The 16,587-nt window shown below is 34.4% G+C and overlaps 2 protein-coding genes across 2 annotated transcripts in view; one reads left to right on the top strand and one right to left on the bottom strand.

The window, feature by feature from the left end:
- The window catches only part of LOC123665353 (phosphoinositide 3-kinase regulatory subunit 4), a 27,834-nt gene extending 25,045 nt beyond the window's left edge, over positions 1 to 2,789 (top strand). The window contains exons 25-28 of the mRNA XM_045599665.1: positions 32 to 190; positions 379 to 539; positions 952 to 1,115; positions 1,709 to 2,789. Coding sequence (XP_045455621.1) covers positions 32 to 190; positions 379 to 539; positions 952 to 1,115; positions 1,709 to 1,928 — 704 coding nt within the window. The 3' untranslated portion in view covers positions 1,929 to 2,789. The remainder of the gene's footprint in view (positions 1 to 31; positions 191 to 378; positions 540 to 951; positions 1,116 to 1,708) is intronic.
- A 4,396-nt stretch (positions 2,790 to 7,185) lies between these two features.
- LOC123665460 (CCAAT/enhancer-binding protein gamma-like) lies at positions 7,186 to 9,384 on the bottom strand. Its single transcript, XM_045599763.1, has 2 exons — positions 8,873 to 9,384; positions 7,186 to 7,920 (listed from the first exon to the last, which is right to left on the bottom strand). Exons 1-2 carry the CDS (start codon positions 8,984 to 8,986, stop codon positions 7,657 to 7,659), a joined length of 378 nt encoding a protein of 125 aa, XP_045455719.1. The 5' UTR covers positions 8,987 to 9,384; the 3' UTR covers positions 7,186 to 7,656.
- Positions 9,385 to 16,587: the final 7,203 nt, after the last annotated feature.

Genomic DNA, 16,587 nt, shown 5'->3' with positions numbered 1-16,587 from the left:
AAAAATTTAACCTAGAATCTTGTCTCAACAGGTGACGCTTGGAAGCTCCAAGGCGACCTCAAGCAAGGCGTGTACACTTGCCTCTATGCTAACAGCGCTGGATACCTGGCGGTCGGAACATCGAGTGGTGCGGTTTGCGTCTGGGATTTAAGATTTGGACTGCCTATCACGTCGGTTAAACATCCCAATTGTAAGTTTTACTTGCTTATTTATTGCTTTTTTTAACGGTATATGGATTTTTTTTATGATTAAACGATCTCATTTTTAAAAGTTAACATTGTTAGTCTACTTTCTAAGTGACAGTGACGTATCACTATTTTCTTAATGCGAATAGACTCTTCAGTTCTTAATGAGAATTGCGATACATTTTACCCTCAGCGGAACGCATCCGTCACATCGTGGGCTTCGGCGGGCAGTCGTCGCGCGTGTGGGCGGCCGGGCCCCGCGACGCGTCCGCCTGGTGCCTGGAGTCCACGCAGCGCACGCACGCGCTGTGGCCCGCCACCGCCGGCGCGCAGCCGCTGCACTACTCGCCCGCCGTACGTACACACACACACAGAGACACACACACACACGCACACACACATACACACACATACACACACGCACGCACGCACTCACACACTCACACTCACTCACACTCACTCACACTCACTCACACTCACTCACACTCACTCACACACGCGGATAAGTACGCTTACCCAAGCATGCACACGCACGCACACACACGCACTGACACGCACTCACACGCACTCACCACAGGAACGCAACACTACTTGAAAGCGGTATCATTTGCTTGTGATCGTCTGTGTTGAAGTACTGCTCCAGCCGGGTTGCTCCAAATTTTAAGCAATTATTTCCGGCTATGAAGGCATAAATCATTATATTTAGCATTATAAATTTTTGATAACTCACGCTTTTAAAGGATTATAAAATGTTATTTCGTTTCAGTCTTCACATTCAATAACCTCTCTCTACTGCGGCACGCGTGACGGAAACAGGTTTCTTATAACTGGTGGTACAGATCTACGGCTACGTTACTGGGATCTCCAGCATCCAGACGACTCCCATGTGCTGCTACACGCACCTTTTGATCAATTACAGTCGAAATATAAGTATGTATAATTTCTATAAACATTAGTAAAATAGAATTGTTTTGAAATAAAAAGTAATAATCGCATTGCAAACACGAGAAGGAATAACAAAATTGTTTCCGTCTCCTTTCTGGGTAATGGTATTCGCATGTACAATAAAATTCCACAAACAATTTTGGAATTGTCTCAACATAAATTTAGTTTTTATTAAAAAAAAAAAGAGATAAAGCGATTCTTCTCTACATAATTTACATTCCGAATCCGTGGTAGCTTTGCTTTTACAAAAATAATCATTTTTTTAATTTTTAATTTGTAAAGTGACGATTCGAAAGTGCTCATAGGGCCTATTTGAATAAAGCTGTTTTTGATTTGAGTCACCGGAGACTACTATTTTCGCCTGTTCAATAAAGCTTGGTTTCTATATTAAACAGAAAAAAAAACCGATACGTTTGTCATAAATTACATTTTATCTGAATAAAGGAACCGGACCGAAAATGTCCCTTTCTGTCGTCCCTATCCTGTGTGTTCGTCCCTAATTCATGGCTTAAGAATTTAATTACCGACATGTCCACATAAGTAACAAAAATAATAATAAAACCTATTATTATTTGCAGGAGCAGAATTATCGACGGGACAACAGTAATCCAGGAGTCATTTAAATCGAACCCCCCAGCACCGCTCTCAGCGTCCCAGCAAGAAGAAAACGTATACCGTTCTGTGGAATCCAGAACCTTCTATCACACCGCACCTATCACAGATATTACTCTAGTAGAGGGCAACAAATGTTATCTAGTCAGTTCTTCCGCTGATGGTGTGATAAACGTTTGGAAATAATGCTTGCCCTTGTTATGTATATCAAAAAATTAAATCGACACCCTTAAGGAATACAACGCGAACTGAATTTTTGGGTATCTTATGTTTTATGGGAATAACTCATAAATGTTTTAGGGTCTGTTTCACTAATGGCTCATAAAATTTATCCTGCCAATAAGTTAGAAATAAACTTTAACAACAGGAAATAAAATAGACAATTAGGACCTATTTCTCCTCAATTGACAAATTAAAACTTTTAAATTCAAAATTGCGAATAGGAACATCCCATAAATCAATTTGACAGTGAAATAGAAAAAGACAAAATAAACATTTATCTGTTGGGTACCGTCATACGTCAGATAGCTAATAATAATGGCAAAAAGTCAGCCCTTTCCTATTGTTTCTACTGTTACTATGAACTTACTCAACCTGTAAATTTTATTAAAATAACTACTGTATTATTATTTTTCTTTAGAGGCTTACCAGTATACAACAAAGAGAATTGACTAGTATTCCTTACGGATATCCTCATGTTATTTTTATTCCTTAGAATGAAAGGTGAAATGAATGTATATATTGAAAATTAATTGTAGAAATTATCATAACTAAGTGCATATTTATGCAACTGCATGATGAGAGATGCAGACTGCATAGTCTATGCTAGCGAAATAATATATCTCTATTTTATTTTTAGTTCCTTTATTTTTTATTCTATCATAGCAATTTCATAATACTTTCTTGATTAGTCTTGCTTCTGATGGTAATAATATATAAACCCAAAATCCCGTAACAAGGAATTTGTAAACTAAAGTCTAAGTTACTATATTAAAGAAATGAATGAAAAGGAATGAATGGTTTTTTAAATATAGCAATTCAAATTTAGGACGTGTTAATTTTGATTTCCCGCTTCTTTAAGTGCAAGGTATGATATAAGTAAACAATTTCACCATATTGAGCTTTCTTCATTGTAGGTTCCGTGTATTTTTTTTTATGACACAAGTTGTCCTCCTGATGGTTAGCGGTTACTGTAGCTTAACCATAGCGTAGATGTCACTGAAAATGCCTAAGACGACGACACCTTTCATTTACAATTTTTCTAGGTCATATATAACCATGACTTGCATTGAAGCTACCTCATATGACCAAGCATGTAAAACACCTATCAAGCAAAATAATGGTAGAAACGCGCAACTGCGTAATCTGACCTCTCAAAAGAAAAAAAAAAGCGTCAAGTTATTTTTGTTTTGTGTTATATTTATGTAAACTACTTTGTTGTATATTGGGTGAGAATTAATTGCTTTAAACCGACCACCCCAACATTAATATCTTATATTGAAATTAACTATTTGAAATTTGTGGCAAGATGTCAATAATCATGCCTAAAAAGATATGTTCATTCCAATACCTATATTGTTTTGCACGGCGGTTTAATGGATAATTATAATTCTATGACACAACAAAAATTGCTTATTGTTATAATTTGTAGTAAATTTGTTGAAGTCAATATATATTATAAGACTGTCTGTATATAAGTGCAATAAAGTAATTTGTTACGATGTTTTTTCTTTTCAATTCTGCGAAAAGTAGTTTATGTATTTTTTTAATTATTCCAAACTATGATACTGCAGGGGATAATTCGTGACCACTTGGCTACTTCTATTACCAGAAGAAAAAGCCATTCAATTTTTAAACTTTATTATTTTTATTCATTATATTTTTTACATGTATCACAGGTATTTTATAACATACATATTAGAGCGAAGCTGAATTCAGCTCTCATTAATAATAAAAAAATAACATAAATACACAATTATACAATTATTTTTGAACAGATATACCTACCTACCAATCGTTTTGACATAAAAAAATATTAAAAACTATATAAATTGATAATTGATAAATAATTTTTTTTATAATAAATTTACATTATACATGATGTCCAAAAACAGTTCTTGTTTTAATTATATAAAAAAATATGTCCCATAATTTTTGAAAATGCAAACATTAAGGGGATCCCAGACAAATTCGGCCGTTTTCATGTGCTATAAAGTATACGTTAAAGTTACGTTAAAAATATCAAATAAATATATGTTGTAACTCGGATTCAGTTTATTAATGTGACTGTAAGATAATTGTATAAAATTCTCTAAATAAAGAGAAATAATTGTTTACCTGGACCTCCTTTCGCGTACAAAAATCGTATAGGCTTTCTAATTTTACTACTTACAATAGTGAATATTTTTTTTATTAATTAAGAATCCTGTACTTAATATTTCTACAGAAGGGTTTTTTATTAAGTGCAGTATTTTATTAGAAAATCGTAAAAATATAATTTTTGGTTAATTGCCGGGCGACAGGCGGCCCGCGGCAGACGGCCAGAGGCCTTTGTACGGGGAACTTGTGTCGCTCGTCATCGCACGCTGCTCTTGCTTACGCGCAAATCTATTTACTTTTTTTAATCCAAGATAGGCATCAAAATGTAACAGGTAGACAGACTTACTGTTGAATTTTGCAATTGTATTTACTTCAAATAAAAAAATAATTTAAATTATTAATTTTGAGCTGTGTAAATGTAAAGCTGCTTAGCTTGTGGTCTAAGATCCGAACCTAAAGTCGATCTTCACCGAGCCGATAATAGAATAAAATATAAATTTAGTATATCTATACAAATAAAATTGGAGCGGCTGCTTTTAATATTAAAATAACCGCTTTTTACTAAATTCATATGGATGTATACACGATACATACACAAAAATAGCATTTTGACAATTTTTGTCTGTCTTTATGTCTGTTTGTTCCGCCTAATCTCTGAAACGGCTAGACCGATTCTGACGGAACTTTCACTGGCAGATAGCTGATATAGTAAGGAGTAACTTAGGCTACTTTTATTTTAGAAATTTATTTATTTTATAACTGCGAACTGAACAACAAGTAACAACTAGTAATTAATATAATTTTATAGCCTAAATGATCGACACGACAAGAAGAAAATTAAATAATAATTATGGATGATCACAACTTGTACGCAAGCTCTTGGTCTAGGAAACGGATCAATCGCATGTCCTAAGTAGTACAAGCTAGAGCCGGTAAATGGCCGAGTTTAATAACCTTTACGTATTACTGATCAGGTGAAGTGCGGGTGGGTGGGGTGTGGCAAAGTCTAAATGCTCAAGGTCATTGAGAAGGGGGAGCCTCTTAAACAATAAAAACTTACCCATTTCATATAAAAATGCAATAGCAAAATTAATAAGTAGGAATCATACAAACGTCACATAAAATTTATTGTTTGAACAACATTTTACCTTTTTAAATTCTTTTTCATTTAATATACAAGCGAGAGGCATTAAATTATATGTAAAATAATTAAACTACGTACCAAGTTTGAGCTACATACAATGAAAAATTCAACCAAATAAAAAACTCCCTTTTTTTAAATTTTGTAAAAACCAGTCAAATAGAAACAGCTGTTAAGGCGCGAGATCGGTTTAGAACTGAACTTAAGCTTCACAGCTGCTATTTGAATTAGCTTAGAAATATTATGTTGAACATGTAGTATTTTTATAACAACCACGATATACATCTTTATATGCTTTCTAAGGCACGGTGGGAAAAACCACAAGGACAAATATGCAGATCAAACATAAATATTTGTACAAATAAAAATAATTACTTCAAGCAGGAAGTTAATCTGTTCCAATCACGTCATTAGTGGAACTTTCAATACCACATTCAACAAGAATATAAGAAGAAAAATATTTCAGTTTAAAAGTTTTAGATTTACTAGTTTAATCTAATCAAAGTTGATTTTGCATCATTTATAAAATAAGGTGATAGTTAAAATTGTGATACAATCAATAAAATGAATGATGTTGGTTTAGTCTGACCAACTGATATAGTGATTTGAACTAAAACTGATTAGCTTTAGTAACTTTTCAACTTAAGTCATGCTTGTTGTATTATAGACCTGTTTTAGTAATCATATTTTAACAATCGTATTTGTACATAAGTTACTAAGACGCTAATTCTGCAATTCAAGCCTTATACCGGTGTATTTGGAACGCTTGAAAAAACTTAGAGGTATGATAGTGTTGGCATAACCTGACATGATACAAGTGAAAAAAAACGCGAAAAGAACTTTTTTTCTTGCCTCTTTTCATAACTTTTTTTTTGAATTATCCGGTTTGGGAAAAATAATGAAACTGAAATTTGAAGATAATGCTTTAAAATAATCGTGTTTTGAAAAAATCGGCAATGTATTGAAAACTACAAGTACATGCGCGCCAAAGCTGACAAAGTTCGCTGGCGCGAGGTCGACGTACTCCTGCACCGCTGCGCTCGCGCGCTTGCATCTCCAGTGCGATTTATCGCTTTAGTCGTTCATCGCTTTAGTTTTTACGAATAAATTCAATAACAACCTTCCTATTTTTTGTAATTATTCTAATTTGTTATGAGTTTACATGTTACCCAAAAACCCGAAAATGCTCATTAAGCGAAAAAGAAAGCCCCAACGCATTGTGGAGGCTGTAAAACACATGAAATACATAACACACCAAATGCACAAATCGCAAATTATGCAAACGACCACAACGCGTTGATGACTTTCTGTATGGCGGTTTTTTTCCGCTCAATAAGCCTTTTTGGTGTTTGAGCGTAACAAATAATCAGCACGCTGAACAATAAACACTGCTACTTATACATTTCATACGAACTTTATTAAACATTCATAAAAATTTCTTTACGTAGTTTTACATAATTGTGTTTGCTCGCAAACGAAAAAAAACCGACTTCTGTAGTACTGAGTCCAAGTACTGAGTCCGGTGTTCTTGCTGAAGCGATTAAATGAACCACGTTATCTCGAGTTAATAAATGACCATATTGAAACATTTTTAGACAATATTCCACTGTCAGAGTATCGGATAGCGTGGTTCCAGCATGATGGTGCACCGCCACACGTCGTTAGATCAGTAAGAGAGCGTCCAACGGAGTTGTTTGATGATTGCTGGATTGGCAGACTAGGGCCTCAAGCCTGGCCGCCTCGTTCACGTGATCTAACACAATTAGATTTATTTGTGGGATTACGTAAAGGATAGGGTATTCGATCGGGAATGTAATACCGCCATCGAAATCGGATTTGCTGTGTTTTTGCCAAGTTGCAAGAAGATTGTGTGGAGGATCCGTCTTTAATGCCCTGACTTCACGAAGAGACCTATAGGCGAGCCCAGTTTTGCATCCATAGGAATGGAGCGCAATTTGAACTTCACCTCATTCGAACCCGAAGGATGTAAAAAAATGTAAGTGGTTCTGTACTGTCGCTCCGCCGCTGCCCGCTAGTCGCGCGTCTCGCGAGCAACGAGAGTGCACAGCGTGTATGCATACATTGCGGGTTAGCAAAATACATAAGTCCTAAAATGTACTTAAAAAAACGTTTCTGAGATAAATGGTTAAATGGTATATTATTAGGTTTAAATCTTTTCAAGCGTTCCAAATACACCCGGTATAACCTGATGAATATATTTTAAATAGTCCATATTAATGGTAATGTGCAAAAATATATATTAAATTGAGTTAAAAATAAAATCAAGAACTAATTAGCTCAAGTAAAAGTTAGAAAATTCAAATATGCTTAATTTGATGACGCATTATGATGAAAATTTGTGTTTTCTTACAGATATTTTAGTTGTTTATAGACTACTTATATCATATACCCACTTGAAATGTTTAATATTAATTAAAACTATTTAAAATGTACTTATTGCTTGATGTCTTTACTACTGCTAGCATCTTTCTTATCATCCGTGACGTCTTCTAAGAGTTTTTCAAGATCGATCCCTTCAAATTTGGGATCTTGAGAGTTGGATGCATACTCCATAAATAAATCCTTGAGAAATTGAAGGTCTTTTGTGAGTGTTTTAACTTTTTCCTCTAGAACCTGGTTTTCTGCCTTTAATTTGTTTACTCGTGTGAATGTTTCCTGTGTCCTCTGCTTTGACTTGAATCTACTCTTCTTAACAGCCTGTAAAAAGATTTTTTTTTATAATAAAAGTTATATTGATTATAGGTTATATTGATATTAGGTTCATTAATTTTATTAATATTTTTTTAATTTAATTATAATGGATACGTATCACAAACAGTATAAAATCCTGTGTAAAATGTTTTGTCATCCAGATCTGACATATTCCTCTTTTCTAGACACATTAAACATATATTACTAGTAGCGCTTACTGTACCGTAAGAAACCAACATTCCTAAAGATCACATAATAAAATTAAATAAATATTACAATCTAACAAATGAACTTGTTGCGCTAATAGCCCTACCAAATCTGGCTAGGCAGGGCGGGCAACTCGAGCAGTGAAGCTGAGCGTTGATGTGCATTTCAAAAGGGTCTCCTTAAACCTACACCTAGGTCACAAGTCCTGGGAACTGCTCTGAGTTTCTCCTTCTGCCACATGATGGACCCAGCATCCGCACGGTAAATCCACGGAATTCTAAGAAGTTTGTCTCCCCCGACATTACCACGCAAAATAGGCGCACTGAAACGTCGAGTTGCGGAGAATAGCCCGTGGAAAATCAATCAATCAATCAATCAATCAATCAATCTCCCCCGACATTTCAGATACTTTACAGCTAGTTATAGTAACTGATTTAGTAATTATTAAGAGTAGTAATTGGTAACTGAAACACTGAATCTCTGCAATAATTGCAAAAAACTTAGCATATCAATTATCTACTAATGTTGTGAAATAGATAGATGGATAGATAGCTTGTCTATTTATTAATTAAGCATTTGCATCAAGATATTTCACAATCTACTCACATTATGATAATATATCTATATTATAGGTTAATATATATAATTATACTAAAGAGTACTAAAACTGAAACAAACTGTTCGTACGCGTAATACATTTCGCTATTAAACTATAAAAAGAATTACTACTACTAGTAATACTAGTACTTGCCTCATTGTTGCGATCCCTACGTCGCCTGTAGTCATCATCCTCGTCATCAGCGTCACTAACACCTCGTCTCCCGCGCTTAACAGGAGGCATATCCCAAGAATCGTCTAATATCATTAAAATTCCTTAAAAACACTTGTTTCGATTTTCCACGGACAATTTCCTTGTATTTTTATAGTAGTTATCTTAATATCTAGTTGCTTTAGAGATTTTTTGAGGTAAAAAATATGATGACACTTTTTCAACTCAAAATATGACGCAATATTTTACTATATATTACTTATTACTCTTGCATTTTAACTAAATACACTAATTGTTTACGTAACGTTCATTTTTTTTAAATGTATTTTGAGATTATTCCACGTAGTTTAAGTATAAAAAAAGTTATCATTGAGTTGTTGTGAACACTGTACAGCTATGATTTTCAGAAAACAACACGGTCAGTGTGACCAGATTATATTTAACGAATCTACTGCTTGTCGAGGCTAAAAACTACGAAATTTTACCAAAAGAGAACAAGGAAATACTAAAAATCGATTACTACATTTCTTCGCTGTTGTGTTACAACGAAGAAGCATAATGCTATTCTCTTGATTATAACGATAAAACAATAAGATGAAGAAAGAAAACACCATAACTTAGATAAATCAATGTTTGTTACTTGAAATACAGGTATATTTAAATATAGGTATAGGTATGACAGAAATATAGGTATATTTAAATTGTGATCGAGTTATGGTTCTTTAATTTAATTTACCTTTTATTGTACACATAAAAAGAAGTTTACAATTTACAAAACGATTCACAAAAAGAAATGTAAAACAGGAGGTCTTATCAATAATCTCTATCTTCGATCTCTTCCAGACAACCAGCTTGGAAGAGATAATGTGAAAAAAGTGGAAAGGGCGTACAGAATTAAAATGAAAGAAAACAGGAAGAAAACCAAATATACACACATACATATACATACATACACATATTAAAAACATATTAAATATACAACAGATTACAGACTGTATTACATAATAATATGTACATACACTACGCATATAAATACATATCAAAATATACACACATATACACATATACATACATACATACATACATATATACATACATACATAATATTATACATAACTAAGTAATATTAAGCAACAATCGTATAGCAAACAAGAATATATAAATATATAGAAATATCAGTGACTATGACGAACTGGACGATAGTAATTTCAAAGTCTTAAGTAGTGTTTCTTAAGCATTTTTTTTAAATATTCCAGTGATGTTGCACATCTAATGTGTAATGGTAATGTATTCCATAACCGTGCAGCCTCAATGCTAAAAAACTTGCTGTAAAAGGCAGTAGAGCGATTACAGATTTTCAAAGTTAGATTTTTACTAGAACGAGGTGATCTGTTGTGTGAGTCACAGAGAAATTCAAAGCGTTCTTTCAAATAAGATGGAAGAAAGGGATTAAATAATACAGGATATAGCAGAGATAGTCCATGAGTACTCCTGCGCAGACGTATATAGGAAGCCACTCGAGCTTCGCACGGAACTCAGAGGCGCGGTCATACTTGCGAAGACCAAACATGAACCGTTCTTCTTCTTTATGTTGGGTAACATTGTCATAAAGCTGTTTAAGTCCATTAATGTTCTTCACCACCCATTCTATTCCTAGGCGACACAGTATCTGTCTGACACTGTCTAAATCGTCTGCAATAGACGGACTAAGTCCAATGATGATAATGATGATATACCGTATAACTTTTCACTGGGTTCACCGATTTTAATAATTCTTGTTTTAATCGAAGTCTGGTGCTTGTCTTGCAGTTTAATTTAAATTGATTGATTGATGATCAATATATAATGAGTAATCTTTGATGCCGCGTATTATATATATATATATATATATATATATATATATATATACTAGCGGACCCGGCAGACGTTGTCCTGCCCGGAAAACAGCTATCAACCAAATTTGATAGCTTACATACAGATAGCAGCGCCACCTATCGGGTCCGATTGAGATAAAAACTACCCTATCTCCCAAGTTGGACCATATTACAGATGTTTAAAAAATTTGATAAAAATTGGTTCAGTAGTTTCGGACTTACATACATTTCAAACTTTCATTGCTAACGTCCACCCCCGTAATCCTTATTGGGCATGAGGTATCCTAAAATCCGCTCATCGATCATTTCTACATAACATATAGGAGATTCGTACCAAATTTGGAGTCGATAGTTTAAAAACGGTAATTTTCCATTGTTCCCCGCAACAATATAATAAGTAATGTGAAATAGCTAGTTAGTACCATTTTTACTGTATGTAAATTAAATTAAAATGCGGTCTACGAAAAAGACCAATTTAATCATTAATAATTTACGTAAAATGCACCCTAATATATTATTTAACATGAACTTTATTGAATAGTAATAAAGTTCAAATTGACTCTACATTTTAGTTAGAGAACGTTTGTATGGGAAAAAGAAAAGGGCTATTTTGAGGGTTTTCACGGAAATTATTCGAATTTTTCTCGCCGTAAAAACCATCCTTGGACTTCAACGAACATTTAAAAAAAAGAATTAGAGAAATCGGTCCAACCGTTCTCGAGTTTTGCGCTTAGCAACACATTCAGCGATTCATTTTTATATTATAGATAATGGTGCGTACGCGTCGTTGTCGTCACTTATTTTCTCTTTAACGTTATTTGAAACTCCTTCGGTTTGAACTATCTTATAACGTAATGAGCTATGTTATCCACTAGAGGGCAGTGGCAGTTTATTGTTTATAAATAATTTTTATGATTTTTGTTTTAATCGAACGCTGATGCTTGTCTTGTGGTCCCATTTAAAATTGATCGACATTTAATAACTAATTTTATAATTGGTCGGTTTTATTTTCGTTTGCGAGAAACAATTATTTAGCAACCAGGTTCAGGAACTGCGATAAAATCTTAAAAAGTTGTTTCAATAAAAAAGTTATTTGTTTTTTATTTTCTTATATTTATAAAAAAAATGTCATAACTTTCTATGTGTAATAGTGATCTTGATAATAACTTAATAGTGATTCTTATTAAGCAGCATTTTATCCTGTTAACTGAATTTGAAAATTAATAAAAGATCCGTAAAAGAGCCCGAAAACCCAGCCTGCTCTGGTCGAGTCTTCTGGCGAGACGATTCGTAACAACCCTCGAAAACAGCTTAATAGACGTGGCTCAGAAGTAAGATCGGTCTGTATTCACAATGACACACTGACACAACGATGCTGATATACCGACACCGACACTATGACGCTGACACCACGACACTACGACGCCGACACCACGACACCGATACACCGACATAGTGACACACCGATACAACGATACATCGACACACCGACACCGTAACAAGAACAACGACACAGACACTGACACCAAGACACCGATACCGACACAACTAGACCGACATAATGACACCGATACACCGACATAGTGACACACCGAAACTACAACACCGACACAGACACAACGATATACCGATACACCGACACAATGACACAACGATACACCGACACAACTACACCGACACCGATACACCGACAACGACACTGACACACTGACATAATGACCCACCGACACAACTACATCGACACCGATACACCGTAAAAACGACAACGACACAGACACTGACTCCACGACACCGATACCGACACAACTACACCGACATAATAACACCGATACAATGACACACCGACACATTGACACAAATACACCGACACCGACACAACGACAACGACACAGACACTGACACCACGACACCGATACACCGACATAATGATCCACCGACACAACTATACCGACACCGATACACCGACAACGACACCGACCGACATAATGACCCACTGACACAACTACACCGACACCGATACACCGTAAGAACGACAACGACACAGACACCGACTCCACGACACCGGTATCGACACAACTACACCGACATAATAACATCGATATACCGATACAATTACACACCGACAAAATGACACACCGACACCGATACACCGACACCGACACCACGACAACGACACAGACACTGACACCAAGACACCGATACACCGACATAGTGACCCACCGACATCAATACACCGACACCGATACACCGACAACGACACCAATACTGACACAACTACACCGAAATAGTGACACACCGATACACCGACACCGACACAACGGGACCCTGACACTGACACAACGATAGACCGATACACCGACACAATGACACAACGATACACCGACAGTGATCCACCGACACAACTACATCGACACCGATTCACCGAGAAGAAGAAGAAGAAGAAGAAGAAGAAGAATTGTCGGTGTATCGGCATCGTTGTGACGGTGTGTCATTGTGTCGGTGTATCGGTGTCATTATGTCGGTGTAGTTGTGTCGGTATCGGTGTCGTGGAGTCGGTGTCTGTGTCTTTGACGTTGTTACGGTGTCGGTGTATCGGTATATCGTTGTGACGGTGTCAGTGTACCGTTGTGTCGGTGTCGGTGTATCTGTGTGTCATTATGTCGATGTAGTTGTGTCGGTGTCGGTGTTGTTGTTTCGGTGTGCAACTATGTCGGAGTATCGGTGTAGCTGTTTCGGTGTCGGTGTATAGGTGTGTCATTATGTCGGTGTAGTTGTGTCAGTGTCGGTGTCGTTGTCAGTGTCGTTGTCGGTGTATCGGTGTCGGTGGGTCATTATGTCGGTGTATCGTTGTCATTGTGTCGGCGTATCGGTGTGTAATTATGTCGGTGTCGCTGTATCGGTGTCGTTGTGTCAGGCTGGATTGGGCATGGAAAAGTGACGGATACGGATACGGATCTCATTTTTCCCGCGGATAACCGCGGATACGGATACGGATATCCGGAACATCACTAATGCCTATATACGCAAAATAAAATTTATAAAATCAAAAATAAAAAAACTTAAGTAACAAATAATAATAATACTCTTTATTGTACACCATTAAAAGAAACAACAGAGAAAAAAAAAACATAAAATGAAAGATGATTCCTAGTTTTTATGTTGCAAAATAATTATTTTGCAACATAAAAACTAGGAATTTTCATAACTATTTGTAGTTTTAATCTAATCAAGTTTTTTGATCTATCAAATCAACAATGAACAAATATATCAACGTGACAATGTTAGCAAAATAAAATCTGATCCTTAGGATTACTATTATATTCTTTAATAATAATGTCGTAGTGGTGTGAATTCATTGTTATTACAGGTTAAAGCGTAGAAACGTAAACAATGGAGGTGGGGCGAAAGTGTAACGCTTAAAGTTATAAATTATTTTAATAATGTAATACAGTGTGTGAACCTCCTACTACTCGTTTGGCTGCTTGTTACAAAATTTGTATCAACGCCAAGCATGACATAAGTTTTAGAGACTTTGGCACTTAGAAACAGGCTTGCCAGATATTAGTCGCGAATTGGGCGATTTTTTTCATGGATACGCTCCTTTTTTTAAGTTTGGGCGACAAGTCGCAAATTAGGCTTTTTTTAATCCTCAGCGTTGGCAACAAGTTAAAAGTACAAAAACCGCTACAAAAAATATTGTTTTTTTTAATGTCCCAATAAGCTTGCTTTAATTTAATATTTTTTTTCAGACAGATGACAGATGCTAGTGTATTTTCAAACTTTCATTGGGCGACTCCTAAAAATATTTTGCGACTTTCGATCATAGATGGGACGAGGCGACTCCTAAGAATATTTTGCGACTTTCGATCATTGATGACCTAGACTTGAATCAAAACTTTCTGGCAAGCCTGCTTAGAAACTTAAAGATATCAGCCCGAATTTTAAAAGATTACAGTCTAGAGTCAGATTTAAATCCACATATTCTGTTAGTTGAATATGTACGCTTTCTCAGCGATTACCTAATTTCATTTTTGTTTACTTTTTAAAACTTTAAAAGTTTAAACATATTTGTGCTGATTCATTTTGTATAATATCGGGAAGGGATACAGTGAAATAAAACAACACAATGATACTCATCAGACCACAATATAATTCTTTCTTAACATTAAAACGCTAACAAATTACGTAAATCTTATTTACATAAAATAATGGAAGCATCCAATGCTAAACTGCCTAATACTGTAACGCTAACCATATTAGTACACAATAATAAGAAAAAATTGAATTCTACGCTTCGACTAACTGGATAACCATTCATTCATATTATGAGAAAACTTGTTACATAGAAAACGTATTATTTAAACATTATTAAATGCAGAGAACACTTTTACTATTATGTAGTACAGACCACACAATGTTATATTATACTATCACAGAAATAACCATAAAATTTGAAAAAAGGCAGTCTTTTAGTAAAATTTTTAATTTAAGCCAAGATACGGAATTAACTGATTGATAATATAATTGGCAACACAGAAAATGGCTCTTTTTTGTAGTAAGTATACAATAATAATTATAATACGATTGGATTACTAATACATACTTCATTTAAATAATATATCCCAACGTATATGTTAAAAATCAAGTTTTAAATTTGTTCTATATATTTTGTAATTCTCGGGCCGCTTAAAAAAAAAAAAAATACCTACATAAATAAATACATAAGTTATTATTTTTCATAAGTTTACATTAGATAGTTTGCAAGTAATCTGGGCATTACTAAAGATTGAAAGTAAACTATTTGATTCCTAAAATGTACAATATTAGGAACAAAAATATAAAATAATTTGTAATATTATAATATACTTCCAAAATAAAATATTTAATTGGTACTCCATATTTTAAATACATTTATAATTGTATTTGTATTATTAAATTATGATAAAATCTTTGGTCATCATTATAATTTACGAAATCTTGATTTTTTATACATTTGTTATAAAAAAAGAGAAAAGAGCCCATAACGTATTGCCATTAAACAAAGCAAGAGTTGCAATAATTGAAGTAAAATAAAAGTTAGGAATAAATTTTTTAATCGTTACATTAAGAGTACTATTTCTATGATATTAAAACGAGAATAATATATTTACAATTAGACCATTGATTCAATGAAATGTTGCATTACATTGAAATTATTATTATGCTTTAGAATATTATTCGTTTGTATGATATTGTCCATATTTCTCTCAGTTCAAATTTATTCATTTAATTCTAATACTTTTCTTGATAATCTGTAGTTTTACTGTCTTTTTTTAAATTTATCAGTAAGAATCTTAAACCATATTTTAGATAATTTTTGCACACTATCGTTTCATTAGATCATAAATTTATGCTTTCGGGGTTTGGTAAGTTTGACGACAAAAAATTTGAAACAGCAAAATTTTGTATATTTTTGTGCTTCCGCGTCACAAATTAGAGATATACTAATACATTTTTTCTCTAATCTTAAGTTACAATTATAATTATAAATAGATCATTTTAATAATGACAAATCCGTAAGAGGAACGTTTTCGCGTCAATACCAAATGCTTTAAATATCCATTACATGGATTTTTACTGTGACTAAAATGAAATTTCATCATCATCATCACCATCATCATTTCAGCCGATTGCTAGACATAGGCCTCCCCAAGTTCGCGCCAGACATCACGGTTTTCCGCAATTCTCATCTAACCTACAATCACCCAGTCTTCAAGTATTGCGGAATCTTCGAAGTGAAGACACAACAAAACCTGCCAAACGCCGCCCAGCCCAACCGAATGA

The sequence above is a fragment of the Melitaea cinxia genome, chromosome 24 (genome assembly GCF_905220565.1).
Source record: "Melitaea cinxia chromosome 24, ilMelCinx1.1, whole genome shotgun sequence".
Taxonomy (NCBI): domain Eukaryota; kingdom Metazoa; phylum Arthropoda; class Insecta; order Lepidoptera; family Nymphalidae; genus Melitaea; species Melitaea cinxia.
This window is presented reverse-complemented; position numbering and strand designations above follow the sequence as displayed.